At 49.2% G+C, this 23,298-nt stretch overlaps 7 protein-coding genes across 7 annotated transcripts, besides 1 other annotated feature; 1 reads left to right on the top strand and 6 right to left on the bottom strand.

Annotated features, from left to right (window-relative positions):
• Positions 1-23,298: part of a sequence feature (contig 1.49 342..206454(-1)) that runs on past both edges of the window.
• On the bottom strand, positions 289-1,695 carry ANIA_10335 (putative short chain dehydrogenase/reductase family oxidoreductase). Its single transcript, XM_050612658.1, has 3 exons — positions 1,384-1,695; positions 1,080-1,321; positions 289-1,022 (listed from the first exon to the last, which is right to left on the bottom strand). Exons 1-3 carry the CDS (start codon positions 1,433-1,435, stop codon positions 465-467), a joined length of 852 nt encoding a protein of 283 aa, XP_050468553.1. The 5' UTR covers positions 1,436-1,695; the 3' UTR covers positions 289-464.
• Positions 3,869-5,906, top strand: MAT1. Its single transcript, XM_655267.2, has 3 exons — positions 3,869-4,282; positions 4,339-5,544; positions 5,611-5,906. The coding sequence occupies exons 1-2, from the start codon at positions 3,994-3,996 to the stop codon at positions 5,133-5,135; spliced, it is 1,086 nt and encodes a 361-aa protein (XP_660359.1). The 5' UTR covers positions 3,869-3,993; the 3' UTR covers positions 5,136-5,544; positions 5,611-5,906.
• ANIA_02756 (protein slaB) lies at positions 6,770-10,499 on the bottom strand (the record flags this gene model as incomplete). The annotated part of the gene is made up of 7 exons (XM_655268.2): positions 6,770-7,063; positions 7,168-8,382; positions 8,441-8,590; positions 8,640-9,688; positions 9,745-9,929; positions 9,980-10,152; positions 10,455-10,499. 7 exons carry the CDS (start codon positions 10,497-10,499, stop codon positions 6,977-6,979), a joined length of 2,904 nt encoding a protein of 967 aa, XP_660360.1. The 3' UTR covers positions 6,770-6,976.
• Positions 11,571-14,413, bottom strand: ANIA_02757 (SMP domain-containing protein; the record flags this gene model as incomplete). Its single annotated transcript, XM_655269.1, has 2 exons — positions 11,571-13,881; positions 13,941-14,413. The coding sequence occupies 2 exons, from the start codon at positions 14,411-14,413 to the stop codon at positions 11,571-11,573; spliced, it is 2,784 nt and encodes a 927-aa protein (XP_660361.1).
• Positions 17,511-19,039, bottom strand: ANIA_10339 (uncharacterized protein; the record flags this gene model as incomplete). The annotated part of the gene is made up of 2 exons (XM_050612657.1): positions 17,511-18,919; positions 18,973-19,039. The coding sequence occupies 2 exons, from the start codon at positions 19,037-19,039 to the stop codon at positions 17,511-17,513; spliced, it is 1,476 nt and encodes a 491-aa protein (XP_050468552.1).
• On the bottom strand, positions 19,596-21,124 carry ANIA_10336 (ESCO family N-acetyltransferase; the record flags this gene model as incomplete). The annotated part of the gene is made up of 2 exons (XM_050612655.1): positions 20,832-21,124; positions 19,596-20,769 (listed from the first exon to the last, which is right to left on the bottom strand). Exons 1-2 carry the CDS (start codon positions 20,861-20,863, stop codon positions 19,596-19,598), a joined length of 1,206 nt encoding a protein of 401 aa, XP_050468551.1. The 5' UTR covers positions 20,864-21,124.
• On the bottom strand, positions 21,592-21,911 carry ANIA_11362 (uncharacterized protein; the record flags this gene model as incomplete). The annotated part of the gene is made up of 2 exons (XM_050612654.1): positions 21,592-21,717; positions 21,807-21,911. The coding sequence occupies 2 exons, from the start codon at positions 21,909-21,911 to the stop codon at positions 21,592-21,594; spliced, it is 231 nt and encodes a 76-aa protein (XP_050468550.1).

Genomic DNA, 23,298 nt, shown 5'->3' with positions numbered 1-23,298 from the left:
TCAAGTGAAAGTACTGAAAATAACGGCGAGGATGGCCGACATACTAGCCCCTTAAACGACTGAAAGAGCCGAGATGAGGAGGAGCCTCGAAATCTGTCCAGAAGGAGAGGAGAAGTCTGAAGCCGAAGTTAAAGTGAGACACACGACAAGAGTTGGCAGTGTCTTTTGATTGCCGCCCTTAACCCGATATTAGTCAAGGGATCCGATCTCCTCCAATCCTCCCTCAGCCTTGCCGCCCCTTATCTACGACGCCAGTGCGGCACTTTACGCATTGAACGAATTACTTTAAGGGTCTTCAATGTCATATGTTATTGGTGCTCGTTCGCGACTCCGTGGGCTTCGCCTCGCTGCGGCTTCATGATCAAGCACCCCACCCCCTCTCTCCCAGCAACTCCCAAACTTCATCCTCCAGCGCCGCCGCCGTGCTCACCGTATTCCCAGGCCGCGTCCCAGGCCCAGGGTCATTATACGGCGAGACAGACCTTACCGTCTTCGACACCTCCAAGATCGTGCCGCCTCTGATAGGATATACCTCCTTCCCTTCCTTGTTCTAAAGAGTCTCCGATAACTTCGTTCGCTTGATCCTGCTGCACAAGCGCAAGCATCACGGTCGCGACTTCGTCAGGCGTCACCCACGCATCCTTCGTATCATCCACTATCTTCAGTTTCTCCGGGTGGTCGGTCCAAAGCGGCGTCTTGATGATGCCCGGTGCAACGGCCGTAACGCGGATCCCGCAGCGCTCGTCGAGTTTGGCGAGCGAGCGAACGAACCCATTGATCGCATGCTTTGTGGCGACGTAGATGGGCGCTGCGAGGAACGGGTTTTGCCCTGCGATACTGGAGATGTGCACAATCGCTTTGCGGCGTGTGCTGTCTGTTCCGGACCTGAGGAAGTGCGAGATTGCGAGCTGTGACGTGCGGATCGGGTGCGTGAGGTTGATGTCGATGAGCGCGTAGCGGTCGCCATCTGGGGGGTCGCGGCTCACAGCCGTTCCTGGAGGGCGCCAGAAGTTACTCCAGTGCTTTAACCGGTCGGTCAGCCTAGACGGACAAGGTAAGGATACGTAGAGAGAACGCACCGGTTCATAAATCCCGGCGCCAGGGCAGACAATGTCCACCTCGCCAAATTCCTTCTCCGCAACCTCAAACATCTGCTCGAGCTGCTTCCACTCCCTCACGTCGGTTCGCTGGAATACAGCCCGGGGAATCTTGGCCGTATACTGATCTACCAAGCTCTGAGCCTCAGGACGCAGGGCCAAGTCAGCGATTAGGACATTGCAGCCATTCTCCAAGAGCTGTTTCGCGAAACTCAGGTTGATTCCTGCATACAAGCATTTCTCAGTACATCTCACGCCGTTAAGGATGGATCTTGGATAAACACACCAGAGCCAGCACCAGTCACAATAGCTGTCTTGCCCTGCACGGAGAATGACATGTTTTGTTTCTAGTCTGGTCGCCAGCAAAGAAGCCCTAACAGCGTTTGTATTTGCAGTGCTCGCAATACTTATGACGTTTGCGTGGTTGTAGTTCTGTCGTGAAACAAACCTAGGCTCCTGTAAGAAATGGTGCGTCTTTATATGTTGTGGTTACTGTCACACGGACCACGGCTCAGAGCCTATAATCTCCCTACTGGGCAACAAACCCTGGAGCACTATCTGCCGAGCTACCGAAGTCCAGCTAGAGGCGTGCGTGTCCTGACTCGGATTCGGCAGCTGATGAGATTCGCGGGGTAAGCATGTAATGGAGTTGAGGCCTTGGTGGACCGGGGTGTGGGACAATTGAGGGGTCTGGCGGCGGCAGACGGAGTATAGACCGATCCTATATATCATCTCAAGGTTCGAACCTTGAACATCTAAGATATCTGGTCTTGTTTTTAGCCGGTAAATAGGTGAGAACCGTTCCATATTCTGCAACCGCCAGGTCTACGCATAATTGGTTACAAACTGGTTAACCTACGCTTCGTTACTAATCGCATGAATCGCATGTATCGCATGTATACTTCGGTACATGATGGGGGACCGGACCCAGTCCGATATCAGGACTCCACCTCGGAGGTTCCGGATGATGAATCGCCTAACGCCTGAATCTGCCTTTTATGCTGCTGAATTAAGTGGAATACAGCTGTGGTGAACTGCCTCCTGCACGAGATAGCACATCTCGGCCTGGTAGCAGTCTCGACCTCAGTCGACAGCGTTCGAGGTCCTCACTCTTAAAGCATGAGAACTACTCTCTGTTCTAGTTAAGGCGCTATTTATTCATCTCACTATTTGTCCAGGTATGTCTTCAGCAGAATTATTTGCAGTGAAGACTGCCTGCAGTCTAGGTTAGATCCAACAAGGACTATTGCGCGCTCAGTCTCTATGAGGTATATGATCATGAATACCAAGATTTAGAGGAAATATGAGTGAGCTGAAGAACAGTGCAGCAGCAAGTAGAAAACCTGAAGTACATCAGAGCGAGAATGGGCATTTTAGCTAGACTCATTACAGAACATTTCTCTTGACTGCAGATGTCCAGGGGATCGAAAGTCTGGGCTGGTAATGTATTGTAACCATACTGCTAAAGTAGGCTTTAACGACTGAACACCGTAAGGAACGAGCGGCTTGCAGGGTAGCTCTTAAGCTTCTAGGTTATTAAGAGTCAGCCTTCTGATCAGACAATCATATTCTAAGATCCAGGTTTACATGATATTATATTTCATCTATTAGTTCTTGTTGAATTTGCCTTTGTAGGTCCTGGCACTCTGTCATGTATAACAATGGCGGGTGTCGCTTTTTAGTAACCTAGTATGATGAAGGCATGCGTAAGTGCACAAAGTCTACAATTCTCCCTTCACTAAGTACAGTATTGGATATACTAAGGATTTACTCAGATAGAGGCCCCTTTAGACCGGTATCTTGCTGAAAGTTGGTCAAACGTCCATGTAATAGTACGGAATACAAACCCAGCAAGGAGGCTACAGGGCGTTGTCTAATTAAGTGCAAGGATATACATGAAAGAGATATACAACAAGGTAGCCCCCTTCAGAAGCAATCAGCTACCCAGTCCGGAAATACAGTAGAAGAGTCTTCAAAGGACCTAGTCAGTAATCTTCAGCATTGGGGATAACGCTGTCCTACCATGACGGCTCGGGCACATTGGACAAAGAGATTCAGATGTGACAAAGCTCATAATTTGTGCCTACCTAATTTCTCAGCTAACAGTTAGTATTGAAAGTAACGCTCAGACTATCCAAGCATCTGAGTGATCCTACACTCATATTATTGGCAATCCCGCTCTGGTTGTCTTCGGGATGACGTGGTAAGATTTGCAGGACAAAACAGCTTCGTTCGAAGATACTGATGAACTGAACAATTAATAGATTCTTGACATTGCTTGATAAGAGTTTAGATATCCTAAGTTGATGGAGACTTTGCTGGTATAATATGCTGTGTCTGTACGTTCTCAAGCTTACAAGGCTGCTGTAGGGTATTGAAGGGGACCCAAGAAAAAGAAATTTGAAGATAGCTACTGTTTTATTTGTAGATCTTTTTTCTCCTGTAGGTTCAGAGCAAAGAGTACATGAATCTAGAAGTTCTACTACGAATCTGTTATGCTAGAATCTGGATATTTATGCACATATGGTCTTTGATTAGTGAATCAGTTCAGAAAGAGGCCTCTAGCGTGAGAGTCTTATTCAGAATTTCTATGAATCTGATTGGGTTCTGAGATTAATACTGGAATTAAGCTGTGTTGTGTTAAGTCTGCCCTGAATACATTCAACAGAGCATGGCACGTCTTTGTCTAACCTGCCACTCCTCCAGAGAAACACCTCGCATCTTTGTTCCTTCACCACCCATCACTCTTTCTACGCTTCACGACTTTCTTAATACTTTGAATATATTGAATCTGCATGGTTGTTTCTTGCCCTTATTCAGTGTTCTTCCTTTCTCTTCGGAGCAAAGACTAGTGCATTTCATTGCTCCAAGATAGAACGCCAATCCCCCAGCCGTCATGGAAAACGCACTCTCACCTCTTCAGCGTGCCTTTAACGCATTCCTGTTGAGCATGCCGCCTCAACAGCTGGATGACTTGGTCAAGCATATACAGGATGTCAAGGCCCAGGAACAGAAACCACCAGTCTTCAGAAACGAGATCCCAGCCATTCGTGCCAACACCACCCAAGACGCACATCATACCTTTCCTACTTTTCCAAGCTCGAAACACCGACCGGCATCTTCAAGAGGAAGACGGGTCCATGATGGGAAACGAAGGCCTCTCAATAGTTTCATCGCATTCAGAAGTAAGTCACTTCCCAGTCCTGAGCATTGCGTGAGCATTTGGTGACCAAAATTCTAGGTTTCTACTCTGCCATCTTCCCAGACATCACTCAAAAATCAAAGTCCGGTATTCTTCGCTTCCTTTGGCAGAACGACCCTTTCAAAGCCAAGTGGACCATACTCGCGAAGGCCTATTCCATCATTCGTGACAAACACGATGATGAAGTCTCCCTTGAGTCTTTTTTGACTTTGAATGCTGAGCTTATTGGTGTTACTCAGCCAGACCGTTACCTTGATGCTATGGGCTGGGAGTTAACGCTCAATGATCAGCAACAGTATACCATGGCCCGAGTCAAAAGTCCAGTGGCAACAGAAGCTCAACTTTCTACCCACTTCTCAGTCGACGACCTAATCAAACACTGCTATGCTACCGGTTATGTCACAGAGGACAAGCGAAAGAAGGAGATTCGAGGCCACAATGCCCCTGTTATGACATTTGCTACTCAGCCTGCCTTGGTTATCCACAAAAATAACAGTCTTCAAATCTCCGGGAATCATACAGTCGTCTCAACCAACGGCTCTGAGAGTGTGACAAAGGAGACCCCAGCCTTTGAACCGACCGAAGCTACAGAACTCCCGTACCCCAGTGATATTGTTAGCCCAGTAACCGGGGATACTTCTTTCGAAAGTACTGATGCAACTCGCATATATCAGCGTCCACAATCTCGCACCTCGCTGGCGGAAAATTATCTCGACATGGCAAATATGCAATTTCACACTTGGGACGACCAAACTGCTCTTCTCCCTTACAACACAGGGCCGCTGATGCAAGAATCGTTCGACGCACTTGATTTTAAGCCTTTCCTAAACATCTAGGTCTCGGTTGGTTCCAGGCAACTCATGATCTTTTCAGGCCGTGTACACAGACACTACGCGTACTTCTGTGCACCATCATCCCATCTGGCTGTTGTACTGTTTCGTGCACATACTCATCCCATTTGTTCTTGGCTCTTTCAACCAATAGCCTCCGACCCCCGAACAATGACACCGTACTCGCATAGGCCACGGCAGTCGGCTCAGAGCTGAGACCGATAGTGTTGACCAAGAAGAGAGTCACTTTCCTGTTGTCCGCCGGAACGGATACTTCAAGCCATCACAAGGAGGGGGCTTCTCATATAAATTTCCCTATCTACTTCCATACTATTTCACGTCCAATTCCGCCTCGTTTGATCGGTCAGATCTGCAATATCTCGCATTTTTCCGAATGCGCTTCTATCTATCCGAGGTGAGGATCTATCCATGCTGTCAAAGCCTACTGTCCTTCCTGCTTCGTCCCTCTGACATTTCTTAGTTAAGGAAATAATTCTATCTACGGATCATGACGGGCAGGCGGACCAGCATAATAGCACGAACCGGCTACGAAATCTTGGTGGGACAGGCTAATATCGATCTTTTCGTTTTATGTTGTTGCCTTGCGTCTGAGCCATAGGACTCTGTTCCTTCGAGTTTTCCAATAGACTTGGGCGTGCATGAGGTTTCATGTATGGGAGAAAGCATCAATACCGGCTCATTTGTTATCGCCGGTCTCTATTTCAGAGACTAAATAGAATTATGGCCCGCAATGAAAGTAGAAAGAGTCTTGATGACAAATGAGCGAAGTGCATGAGAACAAATTTGAAGTAAATATCGTCAATTCCTACAGCTACAACCTGGTCTCCGACGAACTAGATGCCTACCGACTCGGCTCATATGTGTAAAGGCGCTCAATCATTGATTGCTGGGGCTACAGGTCTTCTTCTGTAGCTTTCCACATCTCTCCGATAAGCCATACTATCACTTTCTTAAAGGGAACCAGGAAGGTTAGACATGCAATATTACCAGAAAATCGAGTCTCAGAAGTGAGCCAAATATCCGCTGCTAAAGAGAGAAACCTCAGTTTGCCTCCTCGTCAGATTTTGAGCTCGTTAGCCACACTACCTCTTTCAAGCTATTCGTGTTTGAAGGGGTACATTGGTCTTGTGAGATCCTAATTTAGAGATAACGAGCAGTGATAGCGTAGCGCATAATGAATTATACCGAAACTGGAATATCAGTATAAAGTTGGAAGGAAGAAACCATAATCATATCTGACAACCCTGGTACTATCACAGTTTTAGATCCTGAAGTCTGCGTGCTATTATATCATTTCTCAACGTGTTTGAGCCCGCCGGTAGTTAAGGGCAGGGACTGTCTAGCTATGAAGTTGAAGATCATGGACCCACCACCGGCACTACTCCGTAGTACTGATGGCCTATCTCTGGGATCTAACTTCGTCCCAATGGGTTTGTCACTTAAGTCCCACTGTAAATTCGACAGCGAGCAGGAATAGTCTAGGTACGGTTGATCTGCGTCGTGGTCAAAGAGCTCGAACTTAGGTGGTGGAGAGATAAGTTCTTGGCCGAAGTCAAAACAAGACAAGAGATCGGCAAGTAAATCCGTGTGCTTGTTACGGACTGCAGGACTAGGGGTTTGGCCAACTCTTATTGAGTCTGAAAGTGACATATGGACGGTGGTATAACAAGCCATAGTGGAAAACAGCCAAAATGAAATGAACGTAAAAAGTACAGTAGAGAAGGAAATGAAAGCATAACGAGAGACACTGTGTCCAAATACTGGAGCTGCCAGGAGTCAATATAATATTCTGCACCACCACTACTCCGGATTCATGGGCCGGTGATCTAATCCTCCTGATAGGAAATCTTGCGCATTTCTCCCAGACGAGTCCGGGCGCGAGCAAGGGCATTCTCAAGTTGAAGTATTTCGACCTAAAACGACATAGCTATTAGTTACCAATCAAGCAGCAAGACAGATAATAATCAACATGTTCAATGTTGCGGATAGCGGAAGCAGGAAGGCGAGGGAAGAATACCTGTTGTTCCATTTCCTGTACTTTGAACTCGTGCGAACTGAGCTTAGAGTAGTCCACCGCCTCATTGTCGTCGCGGTTCTTCTCGGCGATGATATCCTGCACTTGTCGTACCAGAGCCCTACAGGCTGCACCAACGGCTTTGCTAGCAGTCTCCAGACGATCTTGAGTTTTGCTCATGAAAGTAGCCTTTACACGACTAGCAGCGACCAACTGTGCGGTGCTAGCAGCAACATCGTTACTAGCCACAATAAGCTGTTCAGGCGAGTTGCGGCCGGAAATCACACCGTCTGCAGTCTCAATTAATGTGTTGGTTGAGGAGGCGACAGCCTTGGCAGCAGAGATAAGACCTTCCGTCCACCGGTTGTTCTTCTTGTAAAAAGCTGTTTTGGAAGCACTACCACGTCCTTCGCGGACAATCTCCTGTTGGGACGCGGTGGCGGCCTTGATGAGCTCCGCGATTGCACCCGTAACGGCGATCGCAGCCTCCAAGATCACGTCGTTAATCTTCAATTCGTAGGTGGAGAAGCCATCGCGAGGTTTGCTCTTAAGCTTCGCAAGTCTTTGGACGGCGGCATCAATGGCGTCCGCGGCTTTCGAAAGCTCTTGGTCCACCAAGTCGCCCAGGTCTCCGTTAGTCTGGAGTCGACTACTCTTTGGTGCAAAGGCATCAACGAGTTTGGACAGGGCTTGTAAGTCCCTCTGCACCTCGGAGTTGTTGTTGATGACGACATCCGCCTTTTGCAGGGCTTCTAAGCCCTCGAGACGGAAAGATTGGAGCCCACGGAAGAAACGAACAGTGGCCTGGGCGGACTTGCGAGCAGCGCTTAATAGTTGATCGGCGCTCTTGTCGTCACTCGCAAAGCGAGTTAAACCCTTGGTGTTACTAAGGACATCGGCGATAGCCCCAGAGAAGGTAGAGACAGTGCGAATTATCTCAGCGTGAGGACTATTGGGTCCGTCACTAATGTAATTGTTAAACGCAGTGGAGAATTCCGTTGCTGATGCAGATGCTTTCTCAATTTGTGAGAGGACGTATGGTGGAGAAGCATTCTGGTTACCAGCCTGCATGGTAGAATCTAGCTCATAAAGTGCATCATCAACACGCTGCACACCGGTCTGGAGCACTGAATCGATAATATCGTTGATCTTTGAGACTGTGCCGTGCAAGACGTGGTCGATCTGGGTATCGAGCGCTTTGTCGGCATCACCTTGACTCTGCGATGTAAGTTAGTGGGTATTCAAACGGGAAGCCAGTTCTTTCACGAAAACATACCAGCTTCAGCTCCTCTAGTTCTAAAAGGGCTTCATCCATAGCAGCTTGCATTGCTTCAAGCTCTGTTTCTTTCTCACGAAGCGCGAGTTCGTGGTCGCCGTTTCGCATCTCGTTATTCTTGGTATATTCCTCCAAGGCGCGTGTTTTATTCTGGAGTTCGGTCAGTACAACGTAAAGGGAAATTGTCTTTTCGACATACCCTCAGTGCTTCCTCTAGATCAGCCATTTCCCTGTTATATTTCGAGAGCAAGGAGGAGATTTCGGTGCCTTTCTGGCGCTCCGCGTTCTCTGCGCGCTCGATAGCGAAACGAAGTTCCCGCTTGACCTTTTCCAGCTCATCCTTGTTGCTTCCCGTCAGGCGGTCCCTGTCATGCAGAGCACGATCCCGCTCCCGGATCATGTCGGCCAACTCAAGGTTCTTCGTCTTAAGCTCACGTTCTAGTTTCTCTCGTCGCTCTATTGCTTCCTGGGCGGACGCTGCCTTCAGTTTGAGGCTTTTTGTTGTCTGGAGTAAATCTAGGTGCTCCTGGCGAAGTTGAGAATAAAGTTTCGCCAGAGCTTCATACTTGCTTCTCCATGTGTTGACTTGCTCCTGAAGGGACCTAATCTGATCATCCTTGGACGCATTCTGCATGTTCAGGTTCGACGTCAGCTGACTCATTTGTTCCTCAAGATCTTTCACACGGCGGTCGTATTGCTGGAGCATCAGCTGATCCCGCTCATATTGTGCACGAGCATTCAGGTTCTCCCTTTCTAGTTCAGCAAGTCGACCTTGTGTCTGGCTCTGATATTGTTCGCGCATAAGTTGTTCCTGAGCAAGACGCTGTTGCTCCGCTTGTAAACGTTGTTGTTCCTCAAAATCACGCTGGGCTTGCTGCTGCGCAAGTAATTGTTGGCGTTGCTGCTCCTCCCACTGCTGCTGAAGACGCAGCTGCTCGGCTTCAAATTCCTCCTGTTGCCGGCGAGCTTCGGTGCTCCAGAAATCATTAATGGGCTCCGGCTCAGCGGCCACAGATTTCGGTGGAGGAGATGGCGCTGCCTCAACCTCCTTCGTGGGCCGCTTCGGCAAGGCTGGTCGTTCTTCTTCGTCTCCGAGTAAGTTTGGTGGATCCTGGGGGAGTTTTGGAATAGTAATCAAGCTGGTCAGGTAACGCAAGTTCGAACACTCATAGTAGAATCGGACCAAGCGGTGATGTTGAGCATCGTAGCGTCCATGTAGAGGCGAAAGTGCATCAGCGTCGCCAGTGGCTGGATAACAAAACTGTGATCAGTAGAAGAGTACAAAATGATACGGAGAAACCTACCTGTGTGCATCGCCCTCAACATGCTGGTGATGAATTTATAAATCCCGTAGCTTTCTTGCACAAGAGGAACCAACGCCGAGATCCGGCACTCATTGTGAGTTCCTGACTGGAAGTGCGAGAAAATAAGTTTCTGAAAAGCATCAATCTGATCTTGTAGACCCATAAGGTCAGTGATGGTCTCATAGCTAGCTCGACGTTAGTTGAAATAGCAATGAAGAAAGTGATATACCATTACCCTTCATTCGGATCATTGATCGTCTTCAGACTAATATATTCCTCGTACTCAAATAATCCTAGAGCAGCAGCCTCAGTAATCGCGCGAGTGAGATCGAATCGTTCCCCATACCATTGAATTCGGGGTGATTTCTGTGAAAAGCCAACTTGGACTCCAAGAAGAAGACGTACTCCCTAATCAAAGGACCATAGCCTACAAGCATACAATCAGTAAGGCTGCGGCCGCGAAATTGGGTGCGGACTGGGAATCGAAGCACCTCGAATGCCTTCTCCTCCAACGCCCCTCATCAAGCTATCGATCCAATTGGCATGCTGCTGGGCTTCGCGGATTACGACCGGATGTCCCTCCTGGAGGACCTTATGTATCGTGATAAGAGCCTTGAACGTTTGGACCTCGTCGGCGAGCACCGGTTGGCTGTTCATACACCGGGTTAGGTTTGGAAGAAGATATACTTTATCGGCGTGACCAGACATACACTTTCATCCCGGCCCAAAACGCCGCAGATGATTTGTGGTCCCATGTATAAACAATGCAGCTTCGAACATGTTTTCCTACAAACATGATATCAGTTGGCGCCGTTCTGGGTGCGTACAGGGCCAACTTGAGTTGGACCGTCGGGTGGCGGCGGGGGGGTAGCTCGCACGTTTAGGGGCAGTTTCCTCTGGACGCAACCGGGTCAGCGATATAACGCTCTAGGGCCTAACGGGCGAAGTAGTCTTTATGCGTACCAATGCTTGTGGCCTTGCGAATGTTTATCGCCAGATCAGCCTCCGTTCTGCGGGGTCAGTCGTCAGCCCCAGGCTCCGAGAGAGTACAGTATCTGAGACCAGTCCCCAATTACCTACCGACTCATCCTGTAAGCAGCGAAGTAAGAACGACAGACGACCGAGGGCGCTTGGGGCCGGAGGAATAGGGCGCGGACAACCTAGTCTTGAGGTGAACGATCGCGATGTGTGAGAGGTCGGGCGGTTTGAGAGTCGAATAGTTGTGAATGAAAAGGAATCAAAAGAAGGTGTGGCCGCGCAAACGACAAAGTTAGATACTACACTAGATAAAAAGGGAGAAGGAATGACGTTCGGATAGATTAGAGGTAGGGAACGCTGACGCCTGGCAGATCTCTCCATACAGACCTCCTAAAGTCCGCGGGTCTTGGCATCCACTGCTTCGTCATCTCTAATAGTTCCCCACTACAGCTACTTGTATCAATTTGTCTACTGGACGAAATTGCTCTCCTTCAACCTGAACAAGCGTTAACAAGATTCCATATTCAGCGGAGCTAGTCTAACACCAGATGTGTGGTCTGGAATAAAACGACCAGTAAAATGCCAATACAGAAAGATAGACCGTGATGCCAGACCACGGAATCGCCCATGAACTCCGCGCGCCAACCAATGAAAAAAGATGAAACAAGAGATGCAAGTTGAAATACGTGACTCTCGCCCGAGCCTAATAATGCAAGTCCTAGGCAGCCGTCGAATTTAAGCTGCAACCTGTAGACGAGATATCCTCTCATACACCTTTATCCTGCTGTTTCACATACAGGAAACATGTAACCAGGTCATATGATGCTCGAGCCGTCGTACGGTTATCATTAGGCCTTCTCTAAGAGACAATTATCGGTAGCCGGTGGTTTTGTCGGGTTCCTCTCCTTATTTTCCGAGCGATCCAGAGCTGATAACCGGTCCATTGTTGAATGCTCTTCTGCATGATTCTGCCGTGTTTCGACCTTAGTGTCAACTTGAGCGAGATCCCTGGGTTCCTTAGTAGCAAACCGGCGTTGATCTGGCAGGCCCGATGCTGGTGTGAAGTCCGCTGGGCTGTTGGGCGTCGAGTCATAAGGAGGCTCGACAACAAGCAGCTCATCAGACCGTGCCGCATCGACATCAAAGTCAAGGACAGTTTTCCGCCGCGAAGGAGGGAACTTTGATGGTAACTGATTTCGCCCGTTCCCATCCAATGTCATTTCCTCCTGGAGGCTGGTAGATGGCACAGGTTTACGCTTCGGTACTGAGACAGAATTTCGCTTGTTATTGACTTTCGCGGGCGTCGGCAGCGGAATGCCTGGAGGAGGAAACGGATGCCCACGCCCAATTGGTTCTTCAGGGGTTCCTGCGGGTCGTGATAAGCCAACTCCCGAGTTTGTATGAGACTCCTTGCTTCCGAACATGTTCAATCCCCATTTCTTCGCTATCGAGGTCGCTGCACCTAGTGACAACGAGCTCTGAAACTTTTTATCGGAAGATATATGAGAAGCGGACGAGACTGCCGAGCTGTCTAGAGTAGAAGAACGACGCGTTTTATTGCTGTTCAAAGACGAGCTCGATTGACTGGCCGCGTCTCTCATGTCCAGAGCAGAATGAACTGCCTGAGTAGAAGACGGACTTTTGAACGGGTCGCTGCTTGTTTCCCCCAAATTCCCAACAGAACTGGCGTTGAACGATTCACAGCCTGGGTGTACAATATCCGACAGGCTTTGATGATCGCTAGGAGGCGAACTGCCAGGGGTTTTACTTGGTGTGACGAGCGGTGACCGGCGGGATATCTCAATCATCGAACTAGTAGCATTGCCCTTTTCGTCAGTTTTGAAGTCAGAGAGTATAGCGTCAACCTGGCCATGATCAGCGGTAAGCACAGGATCTGCAGTATGCGAGAACGTCCGGGAACGAATTGCTCGCGGCGGCGAATTAGGATTCTTTCCAACGGGCGAGGATAGGGCGGTCGATGAACCTTTATCCAACATTTCTGAGGCCTCTGACTTCTTGCGGCGCGTGGCAGTGTTGGTAGCAGATTCTGAAAGAGCTGGCGCGCTCATAGTACGATCATCTGCCGGCTTCGATGCTTTGACCGTGCCACTGCTCTCTGGAACTTGCGGCCGGGACCCAGACTCATCAGGTATTTCAACTGTTGAACCGGGCTCGGAAGAATCGCGCTGCCAGATACCACCACGGAATCGCTGCGCCATGGTATCCAGGAAAGGAACATCATCCCAGAAAGGCAGGACAATGCTCTCTGCTACCATTTCTCGGATTTTGCTCTCGATAGTCCGCAATATGATACCGTAGGTTATTTGTTTCGAGCTGACAATAGGTTCAATATCCATGTCCATATTGGGCATTGACTCAAAAGAGATCCACGCTCGGTTGCTCGGTGGAGGCTTGAGTCGTATCAACATATGACCCTCCAGCTTTTTAAGCACCACGGCTAGAACGATGTCAACCTCCCTCGCTTTGAACCGCTGTCCCAAGTCGATGCGTACAGTTGCGGTAATCTCCACCCGGAAGCTGCCCGTGTACTGAACGTCCGTTTCAACACAGCAATTGCCATCAACAGTAAGATCTTTTAGTCTTGGGTTTATGATGAAGGGGGCACCATTTCCCATATCGATGCTTCGAAGCCCTATCTTGCTAATGAAATTCGGTTTGTTAACACGCGATATCTTTTTGACAATTTTGGTCCGGACAAACTCCTCCACCTCGGGCGTTCGGTACAACGCAAGGAACATTCGACCCAGTACGGCATTGATCCACCGTGTCTGCAGCTGTTCTTCTGAAGAATGCAAACGCTGGACTAGTGTGACTATATGCTTAACGTCGATGTCTTGATGCTTGGGCGGGCCTTTGGGAAAATGTACCATCTTCGATTGGTTCTGAAGCATGGCAAAATAGAAATCTTCCTTGTCGGACAAGTTCTCAGAAAAGAAGAAGAATGGAGGAGTTGGTCCCCCGAGATCACCGAGCGAGTCGAGTCGTCGTGAAAGACTGATAGCATTGCGTTTCAGCCATAATTCGCCCTCCGGTATCTCCCCTTCTCCGCCATATATGCTCACATCGTGATGGGCAAGCGATATGACATATCTGACCTCCACTTGGTCCGCGTCGTCATAAAGCATCAGATGACCATGTCTGGAATCCTCCATCGTCAGCCTTCATACGACAAAAGGGCACCGGCGGCGGGTACCTACCGAAGCACGATGTAGAACATGTTACGTGTCCGTTTGCCGTTCCTTGCCATGTTCTTCGCTGGCTCAATCGTTGGCGATTGCTTCCGGTCAAAGAGACTCCTATACATCGTTTGATAGACGCTTGGACTTTCCGGGCCAACTACCTCCCCTGCGGGAGTGGTCCGCTCTGGAGGCTTCCCATTGATTCCACCCGGAACATATTCGCGACAGACCACAAAGTATCCTGCAGCGACATCTGTGTCATGAGTGCGATAGAATTCCTCCGCTAACTCATCTGTTCCGGATTTGAGACTGAATTGATCGTCATTAGGGCGGTGGATCGAGGTATCGGCGGAGTCGCTTACACGCTCGGACTGCGGGGAAGACGGCGGCAGGACGAGGTATGAATAGAGAAGAAATAGCGACAGGACCAGAGGGAGAAAGGTAAATCCGCCAAGGAGATAAACAAAGAGGAAGCTGTTGAAGAGACCCATTAGGAGCCCGTTCAATCAAACCCGTTTTAGCGAGGATTTCGCGACGACCATCGGCTGCCGCATTATGAGGTAAGAGGAGAGTGAAGGATGGAACAAGAATGTGAAGGAAGGTAGGTTTCAAGCTAGATAGACGCTTAATTGTGACTGAATCAAAGAATTCAAAGCAATAATAGTCTATCTTCCCAGCACATACTGGGTAAGGGAAAGGTGGCTATGTCTGTCATCAATACTGGGTAGTAGTAGCTAGACAGTCAATTAAAGGCAGGTGTTATCTAGGCACGTGCATGTGCATGCCAGACCTGATGTAACGGAGGTAACTATAGTTCAATCACATGACCATTTGCAATATCCAATTCAAATACAGGTCTGTTTCAAATATACGGTATGAATACTTGATTAGCTGTCCTTTTCATCGAATATACAAGAATTCAAGAAGATTCAGATCATAGAGGCTTGTGACCCAGAGCATGTTCCTAGAGAGCCCTAAGATTTAGATTCTATAAGCATGTTCACCAGGTTCACCAGAGCTCGGCACAATTTCCTATGGCACAGAGTTTCACTATTGTACCATAGTTATTGTTCACTACTTTTCTAATTCTCTCTTCTCAAAGCAGATTGCAGGCTCATGCCAACTGTTCAGTTCTGATAGTGCGTCCAGCTATGCATGGGCCTCTAGATTTGAGTGTCAAACCAGCATCGTGAACCCCCAACAGGCACGTCTGTCTGTTGCACGATGGATGACTGTTCGGCAAATGGTATTACTGTAATATCAACTATTCGGATTGCAATGTGCGGGACCTAGATCTGAGGTGTTTCGAAGCAGGGTCCTGCGCCTTGTACACTTCCTTGGTGGACTGATAGTTATCACCGGTGCTTGCTCGCGGCAAATATCTCAGTCAAGTGAAATACCACGTCCCAGACCCCTCTATTGAGGGAGATCAGAAGTATTGGAGAGTAGAGTCTAGGAAGGTAATACGTGGAACCCTGTGTTTGCGAGACGTCCGTCACCATACCCCATGGCAATGGTTCTATTCTGAGTAACGAACAGGTCGGGGGCAGTAGTTTGTAGGAAGTCATAAAATGTGTTGGTCAAAGAGGGTCGCCCAATTGCGATCTAAAACTATCTGGAAGCTTGAGTCTATAGCCTACGTCTCTGCTGAAACTGCCGCTGATCAGACCCTGTAAATCGCCCTCTAGCTTCCGGATCTCTAACCCGGGTCTTGGTGTTCCCCAGCCTAATACTGCAGTCGCAGGAGCTTGACACAGTTCTCTACCCACCTCTGAGAAAGCCACTGATTGGAATGAGTTTGAATGGCTTCAAGCATTTGCAGTTCTGCGTTCCATGAATCGACCTGCTGTGAAGCATGCATCCATATTTGACAGCTCCTCAATTTCCTCTGAATAATGCTGTACATTTCCTGCTACCATGCTTATTTGTCTCTATGCACTATGTTCAAGTGTGGCAGACTGCAGGGGTACTGCTTAAGGCCAATCTTAAGGCAGGCACTCCTCTGGTGAGAACCCTTAGTCTTCAAGGAAAGACAAACAGCGGCAGCAAAGATAAACAAATGAGTAGTAATAGCGACTAGCTTCTCGAGTCTGTCCTCTCTGATCTCTTTAGTTGATAGGCAGTATTCCTTTCGGATTCCTGACAATTTTAAGTGATTTATTGTTGGTTAATGCCAATATTAGGACTTCATGCAAAATCAGTTACAGCCAACAAGTGTCTCTTGACATCCCTAAAAGTAGATAAAGAATTGGTAACGTCATCTTTACTACGTGCAATACTTCAGTACGCCAACAACTGCACCAATAAACAAGATTAGACATTCCTGCTTTTCCCTAAGATTCTGGTCTCAAGCTTTACTACTGAACATGAAAATCCTAGCAAAATGATAGCAATCATTAACAGAGCACTCAAGCAATTTACCACCGAGTATCAAAGGTGATTTGTGTCAACTTTCATCTTACTTTTACGAATTGGAAGGTAAGAGCAAGTGATGTTGTCAAAGGCTAGTTCTGCGTCTTGAGTACAAAGTATGAATACGCAGATGCTTGGCAGCCCTACTTGCATTTGGGCCCAGTATTAGGGCACGGAAGCCTAACCATGACGAGCTCAAGAAATTAGGTTTGATCCCAAAAAAGTCAACAGAACTGACTATCTGTAAGATGAAATGCCGCATACAATGAATCGTTGTACGAATCTGCGGACCCTGCCGGCGATGCCTTAAAGAACCCTAGAGCACGGCAACCTTACTCCTAATTGTCCAGGGGTCCAAGAGCACATCCATAGCTCACTCCGGATCCAATGGTGGGCCAACCAGCGAGTTTTCACAAAGAAAAAAAAAAAAAGTGCATACAATCGTTCATGGCTGCACCTCAGAGCAAGAACTCCCTGAACTTCATAGATAGTTCCCCGGGTGTCTAGATACAGACTCAAGACGATTGAGCAAGAGCTGCCTTGGTCTGTGATTGAGAAAATCGTACGGCAAGTGTAAGGGCGATGATGATGGCAGCCTGAACTTACACTTTGTACAACGCTGACCGGGCCTCATGGGCCATAGACGGATGTTCTGTAAGGCTACGAGCGATTGTATCGACTGAACTGTAGATAGCTTCAAATTTAAGTACTTGATTGACAAGACAAGCCTGGGTGCGGATTGAAAGCTGATCATACACTGGCAAGATCATGTAAAACGATGCTTCCGCGATCAATGACAATGTCCAACAGGGAGCTGGCGGGTTGTCTAGGGAGAGATTGAGGGATGTCTCATTTCAAATTGGTTTCGAACTGTAAGCACACTCGGTGATTGTTGCTCGTATCTAGTCGGTGGACGAGGTGCCATTGGGCAACTCAAGTGCGACTTGCTATAGTTTAATTGAAAGTTCATCTTGCCCAGCAGTGATATGTATTCATTCCAGTCATAATGCCATTCAACAAATTCCGCCCACCAAAACTGAACCAGTCAGACACCAGATTAGACGGCGGGCCCCAGAAAGCGTGAACAAGGTAACACCCCTCGTAACCCGTAAGCTTATCATTTGATACGAATATTTAGGCATTCCTGAGAAGCCTGTTGTAATTGATAGATTCAGGCTAGCGAGCTGCGCGGTTCTCATAATGCCCTCGAAGATCATCTACCTCTTTCTGCAGCCGCGACAGATCCGCCAGGATGTCCTTCGCATTTGATGGATGCGGAACAAAATTCTCAGGCTGGTCTGTGCGGTGTTCTGAAGCAACGCTCGAACACTTGTTATTATCGCTATTGAGGTTGGTCACGCGAGTGCGCCGGGGAGGAGGAGGGGGCGGTAGTTGATTTGTCAAGGATGCTCGTTTTGATGTAGTCAGAGGATTCGACTGAACGCTCAACCCCGATTTTTCGGATTCATCTGAATAAGAAGCCGGTGCTAAGTTTTCTGCTTGCGAACCAGGTTTCAAATTCGCCTTTTCATGGACGGGTGGGTCATTCTTAGAGTCTTGACTTCGTACTGAAGGGGCCAGTGATCGAGTGCTAGGACTTGAGGGTATCGATGTGGTATAATGGGGTGTAGAGAACTGGGAAGAGCTCGGTTTCGAGAGCGTCGACTTGGACCGTCTCATCTGGCCATGTCGTCTACTCAACGGCGGAGTAGGTGGTCGCTTGTGCTGGGATTGACTGCGTCTTAAACTATCGGCCGGTGACGCGGAGTGGCTCAAGGGTATACCAAAATAGTCTGTATTCTCCTGCGACATTCGAGGAGAAACCAGAGACCCCGGGGAAGAGCCATGGAAAGAAACCCGATTTGTAGCTCTGCTAGGCGTTGTTTGCGACGCAGCTGATGCATTGTTCAGACCGGGGCTAATCAGCTTCCCATGGTGACTTTTCGGCGGAGGAGGTGGCACCCTATCGCGATTGTTAGCCGAACGAGTAGCAAGAGCATCTGAATCTGCGTTTGTTCCTAACGGAACTGGCCGAGCCGAGCTTCTAGCGTGTACATATGGCCGACGCTCTTTGCCGCTGTTGTCGCTGCTTGATTTCTCCAGCGAAACGGACGACAAGCTCGAGGCGATTGAGCTAGATATATCCGTGGTCTCCCGTAGTCCTCCAACTTCTGCGATATTCACATGAGAAGCAGCAGTTGTCGGGAATTGTTCCTTATAAGCGCCGGCTGTGGTTGTGGAAGCCTGACTTGAAACAGAAGGTCGACTAACGCCGACTGTCTCTTGAGGATAAAGCGCTATTACCGGGTTCACTGGGGTTGCCGGCCTTTCAACGTCATCATCACTCACGTCTGAGTCTTGTCCAAAGGGATCCGAGTCGGAGTGATCATCCGAAGTCTCGGGGTCGTCGAGACCCCGCGCATTGGCGGTTGGGAGAGGGGCGCCCGCACTCGGGGGAGGAAAGTCCGCCTGCTCTGTAGCAACTACATCATTTGAGGAACGGCTGAGAGACGTCGGGTCGGTCGCGGTTGACTGGGATGATATGGAAGGAGTGAAGTGAGACTGGTATTGATGAGCTGAATGATCTGCAAAAGTCAGCTTGTTTCACGATGGTCTTGTAGGCTCCGTCGCAGATGACTCGGAAGCGGCGGAAAAGGAGCATCACCTCTTGATTTCTTACGGCGGAAAGGATTTGATCCAGACATCGCAGAGAGACGTGACAGCACCAATCATGAGAACAAAGGAAGATCAGGCGAGGGCAATGAAATCGGAAAGGGAGAGAAGAGGGGAAGAGAGTCGTTCGTCGAGCGTCAACAAAAGACGCCGCTGACCTTCCGTGCGGCTTCCGGCAGGAACAACGGCCGACAAGATTTACAGTGAGACTACATTTTCTATACTTCTGATGCTCAGCTATCTGCCAGAATGCGGCCTCGAAATTCACAGAAAACAAAAAGTCATAGGTATATGGTACAGAGAATAATAGCCAAAGAATAAAGATCCCCAGATCTCCCATCCAAAAAAAAAAACACCGCCAAATACAAGACCACCGGATAGTTGCTCGTCACAGTATGCCTCCCTCATGGCCCAATGCCCGGGAAAAAAGGGGTATCAGCTCGCCGAGTAGTAATAAGAAGACAAAAGAGGAAAGAGAAAAAGAGAGAGAGAGAGAGAGAGAGACTAAATCGACTTCGGGGGATTGTTCGGCCTCCGTACAGCGCACACCATACTAGTAGTTCACGAATGACAATTGTGCACAAACCATCAACTCTCCTTGTAGACATGCCATTCGTTTTCTGGCCCAAAAAATGCTTGGGCTAGGCTCTTCCCGCTGTTTGTTGGCTGGCTGAAAGCTACCTGTTCCTTCGGGATTTCCATCCCGTAAATGAAGTTGCTCACGACGCAGTCAAGAAGATCCATCGCAATGCCCTTTCGACGTGAAGAGCCAGACGTCCAGATGCGTGAGATCCCCACGATCGCGGGATGGGTATCGTCGCGAACAGTGACGGCCGAGTCAGCACCGTCCGTCTGGATAGATGCCTTATCCACCGCGTGAGACTCCCAGATACGCTCAGTTAAACAGGCGCCCACACACCGGCTGTCCTTCATGTGCAAGAACACCTTGTATCTGTCCACCTTCTCCGACGCTCCGTTCTTGCGCAGATGTTTCGGTGGCTCCGTCTGGCTCCATAGGGTATCATCCTCGATCACCGGAGAGGACAGCTCCTTGCTGATGACCTCCAGGACCTTCTTGGCCTGGTTCTTTGCTGTAGGTGACGATTTGCGATCCACTATCACCACATACCCCTCCTCAAAGCGAGTCGCCTCGTAAACCCATCGGGACGCGTTCGCCCGCATGAACGCTTTGCCTAGGTCTACCCCAGTCGAGTTCATGTCGTGAAATTTTTTGTGGAGCGACGCGTCCTCGCTGTTGGACGGCACATATTCCATCCCACAGGTCGCGCACGTTTTCCGTACCTCATGGCCCAAATCGAGCTGCATCTGCTTCAACGCCGGTTGTTGAGAAACCGGTGTCCCTGCTTTCTTCTTCGGAGGATCGAGAGATGCGCGTACGCTGTTGGAGTTCACTTCGGAGAGAGGCGACCCATTGGCCCCATCCTTGGGCGCCGACTTGCGCTTCAGAAAGGAGAACGTCGGTTTGCGGGTGTTCTGCGGCGGAGGAGACAAGCGTGGCGGAGGGGAAGAAGGAGGTGTTGACAAATCAGTGTCCTGAGAACCATCGGAAAGTGCCAGAGAGTTTCGACGCGACGGACTCGATCGTACGTTAGCCGTGGACTCCCGGATGGCGTACTCAAGGCTCTTTTCAGCCGCGTCCGACTCGCAATCCGACAAAACGCGTCGTTTCTTGGCCGCTGGACGTTGGTCATCATCGTAGACGCGCCATGAAGACCGCCCGTATGTTTTCATCATGAGACCTCTGTGGAAAACTGTTAGAAGCGGGAAAACGCGACAGAGAGGGGCAATGAGTGAGTATCGCACCGCTTGAATGAATTTGTTACAGTCCACGGCATCTCCTTTTTGTACTTCTCCCGAGCGACTGTTTCAAATCATGAGAGACCGGTACGGGCAAACATGGATACCCAGAACCGAAATAATAGGAGAGTGAAAACAGGAGCCAGGCAGTGCTAATGTTATTATGCGCTGATGACGCCTGTGATGATTATTTTCCACGGACGGAAAGCTTCGGCGGCGACGGAAGTGATCGACGGAACGCGTGAAGGCAAACTAGCCTGATTCAGGTATATTGATAACTTACGTAGGTGATGCCACTGAGAATACCAGTGTTAGTATAAACTGCAAGGCGAAGGCGATGGGAAGAACAAAGAACCCAGAGAAGGAGAGATATTTATCCAGGCAGCCGTTACGACGATGATGATGCCTGTGGAACTGCTTTGATGACAGTCACTGGCGACTGGCCGCCAACAACGTCCCGACTTCGCCTCCTGAAATCATGGGCGACCAACCATCGCGCTCGCTCCTCCCTGCATAAAGTATGTACCTCCAGCGCCCTGCTATGACTGGGTGGCCTTTCTCACTCTACGCTGTGCTGGCAGTTACATATTTTCTCCTCTCATTATTTATTATTTATTCCCCTGCCTTGGTTGGCCCAGCCCTTGCCGCAATTTCGTCGATGATGCCTTATGGAGTCCCCCCTTTCGGTCCTCCTTCCGATCTACAGTACTCTCGAAGCAAGGGCTATCAACAGCTGATCTTGGACTCTCAGTCTTGCGTTGGACTCTTAACTGTTGCCTATCGCGAGCTTGGGCTGACCTCCGCTATGGTACATGGTGCCGGCCTGTTCAATTCTTTCCCTATGAGTTTTGGGGTGTCCAGATGCTTCCTGGATCATGTCTGTCGAGGCTAGCTACACAAAATGTATACTATCTACTTGCTGTCCCCTGATGTCTTAAGTCAGGGTGATAACATCGCAGTGCTGAGACTCTCATTCGGTACCTCGAGACAAGCCGCCATGGAGGATCCTTTGTTCCAGCACGAGGATGTCCCATTGCATGCGCTTCGTTCATCCCAACATTCTTTGCCGTCTGCTAGGAAAGTCATGTTGCTGCCGGCCGAATTGCTTTGAGGCGCCAGGCATGCTTCTTCGTCTTTCTGCCCACCTACCGCATTCTTGCTTTTTCGAACATCATGGGTCCAAGACTGCGTCAATCGCTAATCCATGCAAGTACCCTGTCCGGATTGGAGAGCCGTCAAATCATTCCAGTACCTCCGCCATAGCACTTGGCTACCTGTGCGATCACCCTGTCAAAGAGAAAACATGGATGACAAAGACATCCACGCCCTAAACGGCAGCATGCGTACAGCAAGGGCATAAATCCATATCTATCCTCTTTATATTGGGGGCTAAAGTGTTCCTTGAAGCTAGCGCCCGCTGAACAGCGCTAATCAACACCACAGTTGGGGATATGGGACATTCCGCTCAATTCTGGATGCAGCGGTAGGTTTGACATGCGAGATTGAAGTAGAATTTGTGAGCGCCCGACGTGCACTGAAATGGAACATCAACGCAGGCGATCAGAATCAAGCCTATCGCCACCGAGTGTGGACAGTGCGAAGCTCGGGGGCCCTCAATGGCTGGGGTATTCGAATCTGTGCATCATTCTAGGTTGTACATCAAGTCATTCGAGGAGACCCCACATGTCGCATGTTACCCGCAGCCCCTGCTTATGCGACTTGGGGGGCGAGTTGAGGGCCATGAGTTAGCGAGCTAAGGAAGATGAACTTCACAAAGAAGCCCTCTGTCTGTTGGGGGCCAAGCAGCCGTAGTAGGCAACCGAGCACTCAAAATGGAAGTCTGAGTAAGACGACACGATTTGACCGGGAGCCAACGCCATGCTTCGTCAAAATAGCAATCAGTTGGGCAATTCGGCCGCTTCACAGTCCTCCGGTACGCGGAGCATAATCGAGTCCTGGAGGAGATAGACGACTGCGCTACTCACAATTCAGCCGCCGCTTGCTTTGACGGCGCGGAGATAGATAGCGCCAACCGGGCAACCTTGCACCCATCAGATCCCCAGATTCCGTAATCATTTGTGAAACGAGATCAGCTCACGGAGGTGGGATTCAGAAACGAAGAACGATCGTACTCCGGGCGCCGCGAGATGGCGACCAATGATCACATCGCTTGCAGAGCACTATAGTCCGTACTCCGTAGTGCTGACGGAAGATATAGACAGACGGCCGTTGACCGGGGTACGCAGGGTCGAATCTAACCTAATGGCCCGCGAGCGATTCCTGATCATGCAGTTTTCTCAATTTTTGGGGGTTTGATACGAAAGGAATGAGGACGAAAGGGGGCTGATGAAACTTGACAGGTGCTGGAAACAAATAAATGTACTGACTAGATGAAAAAAAAAAATCTCCGCTAAGGACCCGAGTATACCGGGCCTTAGGTATTTAGCAGAAACAGAGTTATTCCTCATTATTA

This window comes from Aspergillus nidulans, chromosome VI, assembly GCF_000011425.1.
Source record: "Aspergillus nidulans FGSC A4 chromosome VI".
In the NCBI taxonomy this organism is placed as follows: Eukaryota; Fungi; Ascomycota; class Eurotiomycetes; order Eurotiales; family Aspergillaceae; genus Aspergillus; species Aspergillus nidulans.
The sequence above is the reverse complement of the archived record's forward strand: the minus strand, read 5'-3'. Positions and strand labels throughout refer to the sequence as shown.